We start from the raw sequence: 19,410 nt of genomic DNA on the forward strand, positions 1-19,410 counted from the left end.
TTAAAGTTTATAAGTTGCTTGAAATGTATTTAATGCTTCCTATCTTTATTTGTCTCCTTTGGACTCAGTTAATGGGTTTTTTAATTTAAAATCCTCTTATACAAAGTTTGTTACCTTTCAAATTATAAGATGGATCATTTTGTCACTCTTTGCCATTTATTGCTCATTCCTTCTTAACTCTTGTGTTTACTTCTACTGCCTATTCCACCTAGACTGTTTCCCTCATCTCATTCCTCTGTGTTCAGATCTTGATCTGGGTTGTAGGTAAATTACATAGATATAAACATATGTAAAAATTTATCAAGCTATATAAGATTTTTTTCACTTTTTTATATATTTAGTACCTCAATTATTTTAATTCTCTCATGATTAAAATAGAGAAACATCTTTATTTGGAGTAGATATTAAAAGTATACTATATAAAAATAAATATACAGAGAAACTTACTCCTGAAATGGTGCTAATTTTTGGACCAATAGACTTGTCATTTCTGAGTCATCACTCTGACTAGGAAAGATGATATAAATAGCTTTGATCAACAATACAACATTTTACTGTTAAGAATTCCTTTTTTTTAATTGGGTGTGGTGGTACACACCTATAATCCCAGCTGCTCAGGAGGATGAAGCAAGATGATCTCAATTTTAGGGACAGCCTGGGCAACATTGCATTACTGTATCCAAAAAAACAAAGCCTTTTTTTTTTTTTTAAGCTGCCAGACAGAAGATAATCAAATGTCAGATTATTATTAAATTTGAGAGAGTTCTCTATTTCATAAATATTAAATTTCTCTATCTTTTTTCCTATCTTTATTTGTATCCCTTGGACTCAGTTGATGGACCTTGATTTTAGAAAGTATTTCAAAACTGCCTTTTTTAAAAAATATATATACTTTTAATATATACCTATATTGCTTTGCAGATGGCAGAAGATTTTTTCATTTAATGTTTGGGGTAAAATTGCAACTTTTTGGAACAAGGCTTTTCTTACCATTATAATCCTATTGATTGTTCTGTTTCTAGGTAAGTACTAGTACTGATCCTTCCTTTGAATAAGCATAACTCTAGGTGTTATTTTTTAATTAATTTCTTGATTTTTAGTTATGTTGATGTTGATATTGGCATGTAGTTGAATTTATATATTATATTGATAGATATTGATTTTTTGCCACAATTTTTATTGGTCCACTACAGTTGTACATAATAATGGGATTTGCTGTTACATATTCGTACATACAGTATAACGTTATAATTTGGCCAGTGTCACTCCTCAGCACTTCCTCCCACCCATTGTTCCCTTTCTTCTATGGATCTCTCTTTGATACTCAAGTTTATAGCAGCACAATTCACAATAGCCAAATTAGCCTAGGTGTCTGTCAACAAATGAGTGGTTAAAGAAAATGTGATATGGGCTGGTGGTCAGTGGTAGAGCACTTGCCTGGCATTTGCGAGGCACCAGGTCAATCCTCAGCACCACATTAAATAAATAAAGATAAAGGTATTGTGTCAATCTATAACTAAAGAAAGAAAATGTGGCATATATACACAATGGAATTTTATTCAACCATAAAGAAAAATGAAATTATGCCATTTGCAGGATGGAACTTGTTAAGCTAAATAAGTCAAACCCAGAAGGTCAAGGGTCATATATTTTTCTCATATTTGGACGCTAGAGAAGATAAAAGAAAAAGGTGGGGTGGATTTCTAAAAATCAAGAAGAAGAGATCAGCAGATATTGAAATTTTGATATACATTTGATATTCTGTATACAGAGGCATTAATTTCAGGGAAGTACAGGGATTCTTATTAACCTCTTTATTTGAAGGTTAAAATGCAATAATGCATATCCCACTTTTCAGAGTTATCAGATACTGTTTCTCATGGCATCCAGTTATACACTCCTCTGTTAAAGTGGTATCCTAAGCATCTAAGGGCTCAGCTGCTAGGGAACAAAGAAATAGAATCTTTAAACTCTCAAAAGGAATCTTAGATGTGGACTGTGCATCTTGATTAAATCCTGGTTAAAAAAAAAAAAAATGATATCACCACAGATTTAGAGACTACTGCCAAAATTTGAACTTAGAGTAATTGTTAGATGTTAGGGGTTTTGTTTTTGTTTTTGTTTTTTGTTTGTTTGTTTTTGTTTTTTTTTTTTTTATGATAGCAACGTTTTTGTATTTCAATTTACAGCTTATGGACCCGAAGCCAATTTTTGTTACTAAAGTTTTATTGAAACATTTCCATCCCTATTTGTTCTCATATTATGTATGCCTATTTCCACAGATAACTGCAGAGCTGGATAGTTATATCGATAAGATCTAAACAAAACTCTATTTTTAAAAATTACTAATTTATGTAGGAGGAATGGGTTTTTAATTTGAGGAAATGCATGCTGAAGTATTTAGGAGTAAAGTGTCATGATTATTGCAACTTCACTTTCAAATACTTTTTAAAAGACAGATATGGCAGATTGTTAATAATTGTTGAATCGATGTAATGGGATTATAAATGTTTTTTGGAAAGATTGAGCATCCTTTAATTTGAAAATTTTAAATCCAAAATATTCCAAAATCTGGAACTTTGAAGACCAACATTACACCACAGTGGAAAGTTCCACACCTGACCTCATGTGTTGGAGTCAAAACACAAACACACACACACACACACAAATGAAAACCAAAAATAGGAAGAACACCATTAGAGTATAAGAAGGGGATTGAGAGGGAGGGAGACAGATGGGGGGAACAAATTTGTCAAATTATGCTATATTCATATACGAATATACCACAATGAGCCCACTTATATATATGATTATAATACATTATAATAATAGAAGGGAGATCAGTACAGCAAGCAAATTGGGGGAGGAGAGAAAAGGGAAGGTGGTGAGGACTGAGATTGATCAAATTAAATGCATATATAGAGAGAGATATAACAAATCCCACTAGTATGTATCATTATAATGTGCCTATTACAAATAATTTTAAAACCTAAGCAAATTGTATTTAATTAGCTTCAGGCTATGTGCATAAGGTTTGTATAAAAATTAAATGAATCTCATGTGACTTTAAAATATCTTAACATATACACGCAAATATTTAAAATGAGTAAATCCCAAATACTTCTGAATATAAGCATTTCATATTAAGGACACTCTAACTGGTGATAGTTTTCAGCATGTTTGAAATTTTTATTTTAGAAATTAAAAGGGCTTTAAAGTTTTTAATCAAAACAAATTCTGTAAGTCTTCATAATCACCATGTTTTTTAGAAGTAACTGAGTTCAAACAGACTGTGAATTTTGTCTCAAAGTGTTATAAAAAAATAAATTCAAATGATTGTCAAAATGGCCTCAATTTTCGAACTGGAATCTCTTTTCTCATGTGGCAAAAACTTCCCCAGGAATGCTAATGGTTACATGAAGGGAGCATTCAAACTTGTTGTACCTCTTTTGGCTTTAAAACATTTAAGATGGTTGCCTTCTCTAGAACATGAAAGAATCCAGTGATTAAGAATAACTAAATAACTATGAAATTCTAATTTTAAAATGCACTAAACATATGTGCTGGTATCTATTTTGCACTAGTAAGAAATAGTTCCCCTAGAACTGAGACCTGTCAGAACTGAAAACATTAAAGAAACAGCTATTTGAAAATTTCCAGTAATAGGTGTAATCCAATTGTTAGTCAGGGAAGTATATGCCACTATATAGGTATATAGTATATGCCACCATAGATCAAATCCCATTTTAACAAACCTGTTAAATATTTCTAAAATTGTAGTTATTTAAAGTAATAGTAGCTACTAAAAATGCTAATAGTATAAGAAAAATAGGATCATCTCTTGGAGTTGATGGTAATGGGATATTGCATTAAATTACTGTCAATAGGTGAAATTTTCGTCATTCTTAAGGATAGAGTAAAAGGTAAAAGTTTGTAGTATAGCTAGAAAGACAATACAATGACCAATGACAGTCCATGCTGGATTTTCTTTTTAATGCTATAGTAACCTACCAAAATTATTGAACTGATCCAATCAGAAATATACCCAATTTAAGTATTATATATCCCAAAACTACAGAGATGTAATCATTTGACGAATGTCCATTATGTAATTCTCGGCTTGAAAAAAAAAATCTACAAAAGACATCTTGGGGACAAATGAAAAGCCAGATAACCCAATTCAAAAATGAATGAAGGAACTAAACAGACATTTCTATAATGTCTAATCTATCACAATCACTACTTGCTTACCCTCCAGGTGCTAAAAAAGGAAAGAGAGCCCCCTACATAAAGTCAATTATTAAAAAGTTTGATCAGTTACTCTAAAACTGTTTCTCTTTAATGATTTTATATTCTTAAAAACAAAGTATTTTCTCTTTTACTATAATAGATGCTGTGAGAGAAGTAAGGAAATATGCCTCTATTCATACAATTGACAAGAGCTCAACTAGCAAACTTGGTGCCTATGAACATACACAGATGAAACTTTTTAGGTCTCAAAGAAATCTTTACATTTCTGGATTTTCATTATTTTTTTGGCTGTAAGTAAAAAAAAAAACAAAAAAAAGTTGAATCACAATTTTAACACATTGTTTAGGTTTCTTTCTCTCTCTCACTTTTTCCACATATGTGAAGACTGTTTTTTACTAACATCTTCATAAAGGAACTCAGGTGAAATAACCAAATGGCAAGTAATTGTTACTGTTTATAGGTTTGCTAATTCCATAGGACCTTGCTTGATCTGGCCCCTGTCTCTCTCTGTCTAGCCTTTCTTTCTACTCTTCTCTAATACTTACCATACATTCCAGCCACACTCACCTTCACTATTCACTCATTCTTAGAACAAATGAGTTGTGGTGTAGCCAGCTCCTTTCCATGTTAGGGTCTTCACACAAGCTATTTCTTCTACCAGAATACCCTTTCCTTTCCCTGTTTTCCTTTCCCTTGCTCATTCTTTAGACTTTCTCAGAGAAGCCCCCTGTGGCCATCAGTCCCCCAAAAAGTAGGTAGGTCTTCTATTATATTCTTTCTTACATGTATATACTTTTGTTCCTAGAATCATTTACAATTGTATTTAAATACTATTTTGGTCCTCCAACTAGAACCTAAACTCTTTGAAGGCAGGGACTTAATTCATTTTCTGCTGTGTCCTCAGTGCCTAGCATAGTGTTTAATACTTAGCAGTTCCTCAGTAAATATCACTCAATGAATAATTGAAGAGATCAATTAAAATTTCTAACAATGGAAGTTACCATGAACAGATGTGAATGAGCAGTTTTTAGGCTCTGTCAAATGTATACAATGCTTTTAAATACCATTTTATGAACTGGTCAGAAAAAAAAGGGTTTTCATTCTGGCCTTACTGTCTTATATTCATGCTAAAGAGCTGTACTAGAAAAATAATTTGAAAAGTATCACTGTATGCACAAGGCCCTGGGTTCTGTCTCCAGCACTGCAAAACAAAATAAGAGAAAAAAGTACCACTGAAACTTTTCTAAATGCTAGTCTTCTAACAGAAATTTCAAAGGAATAATACACAGGCTTGTTTTAACTAAGAGACTTGGATTAAATATATATGTACTTATATACATACATATTAAAATATATATATATATAAATAAATATACATATGCATGTAAATATATATATATATATTCATTCCATTTAAACATCACTTTCTCCACCACCCACACCTGTGTACCTTATAGAGAATCATTTAATAATGGCTCTTTGATTTAAAGTCACAGTTACTGATAGATCTAGTGATGCATTATTATGATTTTTTTTCCTTAGAGTGTTGAGACGTCTGGTCACACTTATAACTCAGCTGGCAAAAGAACTATCAAACAAAGGAGTGCTTAAAAGTCAAGCAGAAAATACTAATAAGGCTGCCAAAAGATTCATGGAAGAGAATGAAAAACTAAAAAGGGTATTTAATCTTTTTTGTAACAGTTCATATGAATATTGTTGATATTGTTGTTGAACAATAATGTTCTGTGGAATGATTGTATCTAAAGTACCTTTACTATTCTCTTAGTTTACTTGTTCTCATGTTCTCATCCATAGTAAATTAATATCTTTGGACCTATTTCTTATGATTCAAAGAGAAAACATTCTGAGATTATGAATTTTAATTTCTTCATTACCATTAATCTTACTTCATTACCCAAACTAAATCTTTGTGATTCTGTTTCCTTTTCTTTTTCAGTTAAAGTATGATTGGTTGTATAAAAAGCAGAGAGAGGTCATTGATTGTAGATTGATGATTGTGCATAATAGTTTAAATCTTTATTTTGGTGATACTACTGATATTCCTACTTTGAGAATCCTATATTATCCTTCCCCTTACATTCAGCGTGGAATAGGTACTGGTGTTTTTTCCACTGACCAAAAAGAACAAATGGAAAAATGAAAGATACAAAATTACTTTGGATATCTTTTTCTCTAAAGAAATTTAAAATTTAGGAGTCAGGTTTCAATGCTTCAGTGTTGTCAGTTCATATTAAGTCCCACTAGTTTCACTCATTCTCCTTAGAAAAAAGAGAAGAGAAACACATTTTCTTGAAGAAAACATTCCTAAAATAATGTAATAATATTATTTTTTTAATATTTTTTAAATTGTAGATGAATACCTTTACTTTATTTGTTTTATTTATTTATTTATTTTTGTGGTGCCAGGGATCGAACCCAGTGCCTTACACGTTAGGCAAGCGCTCTACCACTGATCCACATCCCCATCCCAAAATTATTTTTCTCTTGTGAATTAAAGAAATGCAAACAGTCATTATCATTACACCAAGTTATAGTTAGGTAAAAAGTATTTTGAGTCAAGCAGTAGAAAATTAAAGTCCTTATCTAAATCCTAATGTTCAGTCTCTTACAGAAAGGATAATTAGCACCCCCTTTCATCAAATCTAAATAAGTTAGCTATACTTGATACAGTATAAAGCTTTCTAAAACCTATTAAATGAGGCAACAACTAATTGCAAAAAATTGTAAAGATTCTCCATTATTATGGTCACCTCTTCAAAGCCCATATTTTATTTTTTATATCTGCATCATTTATACTGTAACAAAAAAGGTAAAGAAAGATCTCTGTTCATAGAAACAGAATTCAAAAGTGTTTCTTTTGAGTAGATTGTTAGCATGTTTTAAGGAAACTTTTGGAGTACAAGAACCAGTTTATATTTTGATTTGCTCTATTTCAAAAAGTCATTGATCTTTCAAAGTCTTGTAAATTTGCTTTGGTATTTTCTGTATTCAGAAGCAAGCAATATGTCATTTTCTTTTTTGGAATGTATCAGCAGCATAGTCAAGCACTTTATTTTGTGCTTTAATGTTACTTGCATCATTTTTTTATCCTTTGATCTCATTTCCCAATAATAAAAAAAAAAAAATCACAGTCCTCTAAGCTTTGATTAACATATGATGGCTAAATTCAAAAGTACATAGCCTCATTTTTATGAAAAGATTTCTTGGATGCTCATATTGATTGTAAATTATATACATCATATCAGAGTAATGAATTATAACTACTGTAAGGACACTTACTTTTTCATCTTCAGTTGTCTTTCTCTTTACTCCTCAACTCTACAAAAATGTAAAGTATTTAAAGTTTTGAAACTGTTACTTTTCCCATGTACACCATAATTAGTGCACTTGAATTTCCCTTATTCTTTAAAAAAAAAAAATCACTTTCCTCAAAATATTTTTGGAGCTTTGCTTTTGGAAATTGTTTTCAAGTCTGTTACCCAAAGGAAGGAAATCTATTTTATGGTCACTGATTCCTTGACCTCCCACAGTTTCTTCTTTTTTTATTTTCCTTTCCTTTGGTTCCATGCTGTCCTGGTTCCCTGCTTCCTGCATAGACCTATTCAGTGGTGCTGGATCATCAGATGAAGCACAGATAATGCAGGACTAAGGCTAGTATACAATGGCACAAAAGTCTGTGAACTAGACCAAAATACTCTCAGTGCTCAGAATGTAACTAATTGACCAATGAAATAAAAGCCATAGGTGAAAATATAAAGGATGGCTTTGATTTCAGGTACTTGTGGATTTTGAAATATTAGCTAAGGAAAAATAAAATTTTCTCTATGTTCTCAATCAGAGGCATATTATGTAGTAGAAAGCTCATTATCTTGAGATCTAAGAGACTTGAGTACCAGTCCCTGCAATTAAGTAATTAGCAATTAATTAAGTAATTAGCAATGTGACCTGGGATGTTACCTGTGTGTTCTGGTCTTAAAGTTTCCTTATCTGTAAATAATAGTTAACAACATGTCAAGTATTGCTTCAAATGCTAGACAGTAAGGTATTAACTCTCTTAATTCTCACAACAATCCTGTGAGTTTTATATTTTATTATCTGCATTTTATAAGTGAAGAAACAGGCCAAGAAAGGCTAAGTAACTTGCACAAAATCAAGTTTTCTGTTACTCAGAAAATTGGAAACTAAGCAGCCTGACACTAGAATCCACATTTAAAACCACTTTGTTTTCTGCCCTCAATTCCTATCCTGTTATTAAAATGACTTGTAGTGGCCTGAGGTTGTGCTCAGAGTGCTTGCCTTGCATGTGTGAGGCACTGGATTCAATTCTCAGCTCCACATATAAATAAAGGAATAAAATAAAGATTCATCAACAACTAAAAAAAACATTGTTTTAAAAAAATGAAGTTTGTGCCTTTTCTGTTCTGCCTCTCAGTTACTAAGGAAATAATTACAAAAATAAAACTAAAACTAAGAAAAAAAAACTCACTTTTAATTTAAGTGCTTTAAAATTTAAAAAAAAAAAAAAAAAAAAAAACCAGTATGGAGTTTTACCTTGCACGGACTTTTTGTTCCAGTCACTTACCAAGGTGGGATGAGGTGAGTGGGACAGAGAATACTCATGTTCATGTAGCTGGTAGCTATTGAATTTCAGATTCTAGGATCCCTGGTCTGTCTCCAAGGTGAAGTTACACATAATAAATTTGGATGATTTTACAGGTGCAGTAATGAAAGCTTATTTACAAGACTAACACAAATCCAACTTTTCCAAATCATTGCCATAATAATTCAAGTAGTCACTATAAACATTCCTGCAACTCAGTGATTCTTTTCCAATTTGAGTAATCACTAGAGATTTTATGAACTGAATTCAATGAAGTAACAGCTATAATTGTTTTGAACTTGAACTAAGCAACAAATTAAAAGGTTTGGAGAAATTTTTTTTTCTTGTCTTGATTTTTAAATTATTATTTTTTAATTTCAAAATTTTGAGTCTCCTTTAGTTCCAGAATATATTTTAATCCTTATTTCCCAAAAATGATTTTAAGATTATATGATATATTCAGTAGAGCTTTAATTCCTTCTCTGACCTGCCTAATTTTTGTTATAGTGCATTAGTACTGTATTTGTCTTGTGCAACAGTTTTTATGCTCATCTTTTCATTTCTACTAAAGTTACCTAAGAGTAGGAATCATGTTTCTCTTATAGCACCTTGGATTATAAAATATTTGCCTATAGTCATTTCTCAGTGGAAATTTGTAAGTTTTGTATGTTGACCATATCAACTTACATTAAAAAATGAATCACCCTGCCCTTGAAATTCTTACCTCAGTCTGTGTGAAATTCTTGTGAGTTGCTCTTTTACCAGACTGTGGAAGCTGTCAGTATTAAGTTGTTGCCACTTTATTTATTCCACTAACCCATGCTAGAGGTTACATATTTTAGTTTTTAAATATTCATTTATTTATATTAGTAACTTAAATTCCTTAATATTTCTTTAAGTCAGCTTCCTAGCTCTAGTAACAGTGATAGTTTATATCCATACAAATTATGGAATTTTTTACTTCATGATGTTTTTATTTTAATCAGTTGTTTCACTGTTGAGATCTTAATTTTTCCTGCCTAGAAAAGATAAGCTACAATTTTTCTAAAAGCCAGAATAGATTTCAAAATATAAATAACATTGTAAAGAATTAATTGCTGAGTAAAAATAATTTGGGGACTGCTCAATGAAAATTAGATAGAATTTTCCAGCCATAGATATGGCCCTGTCATTTTCCACTTATCCATCTCCACCCTGACAACTTTATATTCTTACAGATTTGTCTGTATAAAAAAATAGTCTTGAGTGGACAGCTTTACAACCAGAACACAATGGTTTTCTAATTACTATCAACCTCTTATTTCCTTAGATTTATGCCATGCACTTAATTGAGGAAGAGAGATTCATGTTATTTGCCTGAATAATTTTTAAAACATAATTCTAATTGTACCTTATCAAGAAATTCTTATTTTCATTTCAGATATTTTAGCTATAATACAAAGAAATATTTTTTTGTGTTTGTCAATTATCAAGTTTCTGTTAGCAAAAGAAAGTTATAAAAGAAAGAAAATGGTAACCTTATAGAAAATTATAAAATATCTAAAAGGACAAAGAATAAAATAAAAACCAATAGCTTTAGATAGATTACTTGTTTCCCTTCCTATAAATTTTTTTTCTTGATTTTTTAAAAATTATTTTTTAATTTCAAAATTTTGAGTCTCCTTTAGTTCCAGAATATATTTTAATCCTTATTTCCCAAACATGATTTTAAGATTATATAATATATTCAGTAGAGCTTTAATTAAGCTATCTAGCTAGCTATAAGCTATCTAGCTATAACCTATCTAGCTATCTTAATCTAAGCTTACTTCTTCCTGTACCTCTCTTTTGTGATAGATTTTGAAAACCACAGATGAAGAACATACTTTGGAAACAGAAAATAAAAAACTAGTAGAAGACCAGGAAAAACTGAAAGCTGAATTAAAGAAGACTTTAGATGGTAACTTTGTGTGCATGTAAAAAAGTGAAAAGACTAGCATATTTTATGCTGTTACACTTCACTGTTTTTCCTAAAACAAAACTCATACCTAAACGTCCTTTTGGCCAAAATACCAAGAATGACCTATTTATAAATTCCTGCTCAAATATGAAGATAAAACATTGCATCAGCCAAGAGAAACATGTTCTGTTATGTAGAGAAACATGTAGGTGTTTCAGATCTGTGTTGTAAATACAAATGTTCGTGCCTTAGAAGAGCTATGTTCCTAAAAAGTTGCTTGTAAATACATTTTTGTAAAATGAGTCCCATTTTTCTATCATCGTGTATTACTACTTTCATAGAAACAAGTCACTAAGGTTAGTTTTGGTTACAAAAAGATATATTGCTTATCCCAAGTTCTAATATTTCCTACCCACTAGAAAAAAGGAAAGCATTCTTTGAAAGAGATGGATAGATGCAGAAGCAATAATCTGGGATGGCAGCTAAGAATTCAAGTGCTCCATTCCAAAATACATTGCACTGTAGGCTTGAATTGGAATATCCCCAATTCCATTTCCATGAAGGCAGCTGTTTCTTCTACATTAAAAGAAAAAAAAGTATTCTAACAGTATTTTCTTCCTAATCAAAAAACAAAATAATATTCCCTGCAGCTGCATAGCACAGAAAAGTAGACATCCCAAATCCAGTGTCATTATAGAAAACTCATGTTGTAACTGTGTAGCGTTATTAACCTCTGGCACATTTCTGCATATAGGAACAATTGTTCCTAACCTGTTAGCTGGATTCTGAGGAACTTGTCTTCCAGTCAGGATCAAGGTAATATGAATGCATAGACCATATCCAATTTCAAATCACTTCTACTTTAAATTGGAGATAAGTTGGAGAATATTTGGTGACTGAATCTACCTATTTTCTGTCATTTGTAAGTTTAGGTTTCCTTTTAGTAGGTCTCAGTACAATAAAAGTTCCTTGAAATATAACATGTTATTGTTAAACATCTGTTTACATTCTTTGGATGAGATTTACTGCATCAAGATAAATTTGAATTTTAAATTGAAAGCCTAAAGATAAAAGCTAATTCTATAAATAATATGAAAATTCACAGGATATTTTATGATGCAAAAATTCTTTAAGCATATTTTTTTCTGTTTCTTATTTAAAGTTTTTTTTTAAAAAAAAAAAAAAAAAAAAAAAAGGACAGTTTAGAGGCAGTAAGTTAAAATAAATTACCCAGGCTGGTGTTGTGGCTCATTGGTAAAGGTTTGATTCTCAGCACCACATAAAATAAATAAATAAATAAATAAACTGAAGTTAAAAAAAATGTAAGTAAATAAATAAATAACTTTCTAGACAAAGTGGAATATTTGGTTGGTATGGTATAGCTCAAATTTGAGGAATCATATAGTTGGTAGTGATAAATATTCTACAGTTACAAAAGGTCTGGACATGATAAAAAAAAATTTAACATTTACATAAAAATTCAGTAGTCACCTACCCTCTGCAGTAGTCATTTCAGAAAAGAGTAGTATTTATTTTTTTTTTACTTACCATAAAATGTTATTGCTAATCCTTTTAGAGAATTCATGGAGCCATTTCCAAGCCACCTTAAATGAGTAAAAAGAAAAGGAAAAGAAGGAAGGAAATTGTTTCAAAATCTTACTTTCTTTTATATCAGCCAAGGATCTCTTTTTTTATTTGTTCTTTTTAGTTGTATATGACAGTAGAATGTATTTTGACATATCAAATGTGCATGGAGTATGACTTTCCATTTTTGTGATTGTACATGCTGTGGAGTTCTAATAATCATGTATTTATATATGAATGTAGGAAGGTTATTGATTCCTTTTCTTATAAACAGGTGATACAAAAATAAGACAAGAATAAGCTGTAGGCTTTGTATGCCTCTCTTGGCCCCTCTCAGGAAGCTTTAATTAGTTTCCTAAGTCTGACATAAAAATCAACTTAATACTATATGAGTATTTCTTTAAAAGACAAATTTGATGTTTGGAGAAAATGAACTCTTTGATAACATAGGCATTGTATTTGTAATCTGATAACAAGAAACACCAACTTCCGTGTTTGAAATGTAGACTACATAACTCCTTTCAAAGTGAGAAAGTATTGAGATAAAAGCGGATTTTACCTGTTTGAGTATGCCTGGTTTGGTTCCTGCAAGATATGTGATATTTTATGAAAACATCTTATTTACCCAAAGTTACTTTTTTAATATTCTTAATAACCTTGAGAAACTCAAAGGTCCCATTTCTAAAGAAGGTATTTTTTGACCATGTTCTCTTCAACCAGTAAGATTCATGAAAGCAAGAATAAAGAAATTGTGTCAATTAGAATTGTGGATTTAGATTCATGCAGCAATATATTTTATATATAATATCACTCAAAAATATTCATTGATTCCTAAAAATTTAGGATATTAAGGTGAAAAGTGTTTGAAAAGTTTTCAGTAAAGAGTTTTTTATTTGCAAATGTTGAGAGAGGCAAAGATATTTTCCATATGAATTTTCTTGCCTTTGGTGTTTCTTAAATTTAAGTGAAACATTTTCTCCCAAGTATATTAATGGAATTGTAAATACAAAGTTTTATGTAAATTGATAAGCTCCAAATTAGAAAAGTGGCATTCTGAAGGCAATTATTAAAAATGTTCTATCGTGGTGACAAATTTCATCAGTTTTTAATTACCAGCTTAGATTTGACAAGTTAGTAAACTATTGTACTTCAATGTAGTAATATCACTCTAGAGATATAAAAGAGCACATACATATCCCAAAGCACCTAATTTATACTCAGGACTACTTAGTCATGTGTAAGGACCTCGTCTGTCATTTTAATAATCCATTTAACAATGACTCTGATATCCCAGAGTGTGGAGTACTTGAGAAAGAGCACTGCCATGAAAAATGATAGCCTAAGTTTTAAGGAATTTACAGTCTGCCTCATAAGCTTTTATAACAGAAATAGAACTTTATATTATAAAAAACCTATCATTTAAGGAGATTGACTTCAAAGGACACATCCAGAAAAACTGTTGTTACTTGTTCTTATAAATAAATATTTTCCCATTATTTATTCTTGAAACTTAAGGAAACATGCAACACTCAATCATTGCATGCATCCAGGAAAGGGTAAATATGATTAAATAGTGATTGAGCTGCTTATAGAAATATCTGCCCCTCATTCCTTCAGGGACAGGAATACATCTATCACATGCTATGTTAAAAAAGGAATTCTTGGGCTGGGGTTGTGGGTCAGCAGTAGAGTGCTCGCCTAGCAAATGTAAGGCCCTGGGTTTGATCCTCAGCACCACATAAAAATAAATAAATAAAGGCATTGTGTCCAACTACAACTAAAAATAAATATTTTTTTAAAGAAGGATTTTTTAGGGCTGCCAATCTTATACTAAAGGATGTATAGGTTGTATAGTAGTGTATATCTCCTACAAAAAGCAAAGTGACTGAGGCAAATTCCTTGACTCTGCTTGCATTCCTGCCTTTCTTTCATCAACAAATTTTTTATTTATTTATTTTGATTTATATATGATAGCAGAATGCATTACCACTCTTATTACACATATAGAGCATAATTTTTCATATCTCTGGTTGTATATATAGTATTTTCACACCAATTCGTGTCTTCATACCTGTATTTTGAATAGTAATGATCATCACATTCCACCATCATTAATAACCCCATGTCCACTCCCTTCCCCTCCAACCCCTCTGCCCTATCTAGAGTCCGTCTATTCCTCCCATGTTCCCTCTCCCTATCCCACTATGAATCAGCCTCCTTATATCAGAGAAAACATTTGGCATTTGGTTTTTTGGGATTGGCTTATTTTGCTTAGCATGATATTCTCTAACTCCATCCATTTACCTGCAAATGCCATGGTTTTTGTTCTCTTTTATTGCTGAGTAATTTTCCATTGTGTATATATGCCTTTTTTTATGCATTCATCTATTGAAGGGCATCTAGGTTGGTTCCACAATTTAGCTATTGTGTACTTGAGCTGGGGATATAGCTCAGTTGGTAGAATGCTTGCCTTGCCATGTATAAGGCTCTGGGTTTGATCCCCAGCACCACAAAAAAAAAAAAATTATATATATATATATATAATAATTTATTTTGATATATATATATATCAAAATAAATTATCAACAATTTTTAAAATAAATTTTCAATAATTTATTCATTACAAAATAATTGGACATGAAGCATAACTAATACTTTCCTTAAAAATCTGTTGAGGAAAAAGCAAATTTTAAATCAGTTTTCTAAAAAAATTATATGCAAACACAATTTAAGGTGAATATAAAAGTGTATTAAGTATGCTTAAGTGTTGGCAGAATATAACAGGGACCTTACATTTGAACCAAGAAACAAAACATTTTTGTCCCCTATTTGAAATACTGTTAATTCAACTATCTTCCTAAATAAATACCTTCATATCACCTTGACCTACCTTGAAAAGAAATAAAATTTCCTTTTACTACATTGAATATATTAGAGCTAAAAATAATCATCCTTTGCCACACACCTGTGGCTTTGCCACACTCCCTGCAGTTCGGAAGGCTGAAGCAGGAGAATTTAAGTTCAAAGCCAGCCTCAGCAAAAATGAAACACTAAGCAATTCAGTGAGACCCTGTCTCTAAATAAAATACAAAATAGGGCTGGGGATGTGGCTCAATGGTCCAGTGCCCCTGAGATCAATCCCTAGTACCCACCCCTACAAAAAGAGGAATACCATAGGGCTAGAGGTATACCTCAGTGGTAGAGTACTTGCCTACCGTGTGTGAAGCCTTTGTATATTTATTGGATGGATATAGCAGTAGGCAATATGTAATTTATAGTATATTAATTTTTAAAGCAAAAATCTATGACCAAGCCTTTTAGTAAAGTAAATAAAGGATTTATTAGTTTTTATTACTTCATCTGTATTATCTCCTCTTACAGTTAATGTTATTGTTAAACAGCAAAAAGAGTCTTGCTTTCTATAGGATTACTTTCCTGAAATGAATACACAATGTTGATATTTTATTCTATATGGTTCCTTATTACATTACCACTTAGTTGTAATTATTTTCCTTTTTTGGGGCTTTTTATCTATTTCCAAAGCCTGAAACTGTTTGTCTTCCATGAATGGGAGGAAAAGCTGTGGAGAAGATATTAAGACAGAAATTCAAGGATACCTATGTGTTATTAACAATCCCAGCAAGCAAAACTGATAATCTATCCTAAGGAAAAGCTATTATAATCTTTACAAAGTGGACATTAAAGCAAGAGAAAGTAGATTGTTTCCTGAAGTGTTTGTGGTCCAAATGTGTGGATTAAACATACATATATAGGATACATAGATTAGATTATCACAAAAATATGAGTGGAGAGTGCAAAATGCATACAGAATATAGGAATGCTCCAGGGAATAAGGATAAAAATCACAGTTCTCTAAATGTTTTGATGAACTTAGAGTGGCAGAAAATTGAGTGAAATGGCTTTACTCTTCTGAGTAAGAGGAGCAATATATATAGCAGACTGGTCAGTTAGAAGTTGATGGTCACACTAGGAAGCAATAAACGATAATGCTGTAAAGTTGAGGAGTCGATTGATGGATCTCCTAAAGGAGGATGATTAATTTGAATACCTTGGTATTCTTTCTTCCTGCCTGTTTCCTGCCTAGCTGTGCATGTTCACTAGACCTTTTATATACATTTTTATATACATTTATTATAAAGTACTTTTATAATAAAATGTATGAGTTTTTAGCGATTTATGTTTATTGTCAAATGAGGTACAGAAATTAAACTGGGCAAATCTAGTATAAAAACACTTAGGAAATACATACACCAAACTATTAATACACAAATGGTTATCTTTGGAATGTATAATGAATGACTTTTCTGGATTTTAAATTGTTTTCTATAATACTTGTATAATACATATATATAAGAGAAAGATTTTTATTGTTTTTTTTTAACCTCTCTTCCAAATATCCTGGTAGTTGTGAGGCAGTAGATGTTTTGCTTGAATTACCTAATTAATGGACTATTCCCAATTGTACTTTGAGAGTGGACCCTCAATATGAGAAGTAGTTTAACTTCTATCATATGAATTTTACTTTTCAAAGTCTGTGAGAATACACTGTATAACTTTGGTCCAGTCATTAACCATTTTTGGCAACAGTTTTCCATTAAACCAGAGAATAACTAGTTGTAATTTTTATATCACCCCAAATAGCATAATCAAGAAGCAGAAATGACCATCAAGAACTATTTTCACTGTTGGCTTTTTGATTCTTAAATTATGTTTATTTTTCATGAGAGAGAACTTTACACAGTAACTTCCCTTTCCCTCAAATTTAAGTTCAGCAGGTGGTTAATGAAATCATATTCTTCATTTCAGAAAGATGTCTCATGCTGTCATTAAGACAGGACCTGGCATGTTTTATCCATCTGTTAGCTCACAGTCTTGAATATTTAACTCTCTTGGGTAGAACATTGGGAAGAAAAAGAGGGCATGTGCTAACATAACAATTTCTCATTAGTGTTAAGAATATGGTTGGTTGTTTAGAACATCTTTTGGATCTGTTGATATAGAATAGTAAACCTTCACAGGAAAGGAGAGGTGATTTGAAAAAAGAAATCAGCATGTTTTTTTTTTTTTTCATTATTAAAAATAAGACTCTACGGGCTGGGGCTGTAGCCCAATGGTAAAGTACTTGCCTCACATGTATGAGACACTGGGTATGATCATCAGCTCCACATAAAAATAAATAAAGATATTGTATGTTTATTTACAACTAAAAAATATTTTTTAAAAAAAGACTAAATCTCTAGAGATCTTTCCAGCTCTGAGAGCCTTTACTTATAGAAATATAACTCTAGGTAGTCACTGTAGTACCACGTAAAGGGAATAGAGTACCTTTATATTTTTTTTACTCTATCAAAATTTTACATATACATAATTTGAAAGGATAAATAGTAATATGAGACTTATAGTGAACAATAACAGTCTTCTGATGTTCTTCCTGAGGAGTTCTTATGAGGCATCTCTCCCCAGAAGCAAGTATATTCAATTCATTGGACTATTCTGATATTTGCCTTACAGTGTGGAATATTATCTTTGACTTTCTTATATGAAAGAAAAGGCCTTACATCTGTTATTTCACCCAACTCCTTATACAATTTCCTTATCTATCCCCCTCCATCCTTTAATATAAGCATATCATAATTTTTATTACATTGTGTTATTGACTAGTTCCCTTTGCCTTTCTTAGATTCCATGTTTTATACTCTTTGTTTATTCTCTCCTTTTTGGTAAAGCATATCATACAGTGGCTCCTGGAGGAAAAATATAAATGAGTAATAAACAATTTAAAGCCTGAATGTCTGAAAATATTACTTTCCTTTTACACTTGGTTAAAAACTGTTTAACCTCAGAAATTTGAAGATGATGTTCCATTATCTCTAGCATCCATTGTTTCTGTTGAGCATGATCAGAGTCATTTTACTTTCTGTATGTGTGTGGTCTGTTTGTTGTTGTCTTTTGTTTTATAGTGCTAGAGATTAAACCTAGGGCCTCTGCATGGAAGGCACATACTCTACCACTGAGCTACATCCTGAGCTCCTGCTTTGTCTTGTTTTGCCTTCAGGAAGCCTGTGTAATCTTTTCTCTGTCCTTGGGGATGTAAAATCTCATCTTGAGAAAAGAAGACGATTTCAACAGGATTTTTTGTATAAGAGAGAATAAAAGTTCAAGTTGACTCCAGTTTTCTAGTTTGGTTGACTAGATAATGCTTTTAACAGGCATAAGAACCAGAGGAGTAGTGGGGTGCTTTATTTTATTCATGAGTAGGGGGAGGTAGAAATAATGAGTTTGGTTATAAATATGCTATGTTTGGATATTCGAGTGAAAATGCCTAGAGAATAATTGGAAATGAAAATTTGAAAATTCAGAAGAAAGGTAGTCCCAGAATGTTGATAGGATTGACAAAGAAGATAATTGAGAAGGGAGATTAGGATTTATGAAGAAACTGAAATTGGAAAGTAAATGCCATTGCTCTCTGAACCCCCTCCCCTCTCCCTTGGACTACTTCCATGACTTGGTATTTTCTTCAGAGCTTGACAGCATTTTCCTCATTTCCTCTCTTTCCATCTTGCTTTGCTTTCTTAAATGTTAACAAAATATTGCTGTCAGGTAAAATTTTTGTACCCACCGTATGTGAAAATTGGTATTTCATTTCAGTAAACCTTCTCATAAATTGATTTTCTTTGACTTATACACTGAATCAATAGCATATTCTTCTGCTTCATAGAATGTGGCTACAACTGTTTTGAACCAAGTATTCCATAACAGTTTTTGTAGGATCAGCTCCTGGGACTTGAAATACTGCAAATGGTCAAAGGATTGCAAGTAAAGGAACATAAGCAATATATAATCTTTGCTCAGTTCTGTTTTTAAACTTGTAATTGTATCTGCCCATCTGCAACTTATTGTGTTGGATTCTATGAAGGACACCAAGATGAATAAATACACAGTCATCCCAGTCTTCAAGAATGTATGATGAGGAAGATAGATAAATTCACTGATA

General features: G+C 31.5%; 1 protein-coding gene and 1 non-coding gene across 3 annotated transcripts in view; both read left to right on the plus strand.

Annotated features, from left to right (window-relative positions):
• Nucleotides 1–19,410, plus strand: part of LOC101977061 (B cell receptor associated protein 29) — a 41,721-nt gene that overhangs the window by 3,077 nt on the left and 19,234 nt on the right. For both annotated transcript variants that reach the window (XM_005319446.5, XM_013356045.4), the window contains exons 3-6: nucleotides 922–1,022; nucleotides 4,391–4,541; nucleotides 5,794–5,929; nucleotides 10,709–10,811. In XM_005319446.5, coding sequence (XP_005319503.1) covers nucleotides 922–1,022; nucleotides 4,391–4,541; nucleotides 5,794–5,929; nucleotides 10,709–10,811 — 491 coding nt within the window. The remainder of the gene's footprint in view (nucleotides 1–921; nucleotides 1,023–4,390; nucleotides 4,542–5,793; nucleotides 5,930–10,708; nucleotides 10,812–19,410) is intronic.
• LOC120892147 (small nucleolar RNA U109) lies at nucleotides 13,978–14,101 on the plus strand. Its single transcript, XR_005736800.1, has one exon. It is a non-coding gene; the product is annotated as a small nucleolar RNA U109 (small nucleolar RNA).

This window comes from Ictidomys tridecemlineatus, chromosome 2 (genome assembly GCF_052094955.1).
Source record: "Ictidomys tridecemlineatus isolate mIctTri1 chromosome 2, mIctTri1.hap1, whole genome shotgun sequence".
Taxonomy (NCBI): domain Eukaryota; kingdom Metazoa; phylum Chordata; class Mammalia; order Rodentia; family Sciuridae; genus Ictidomys; species Ictidomys tridecemlineatus.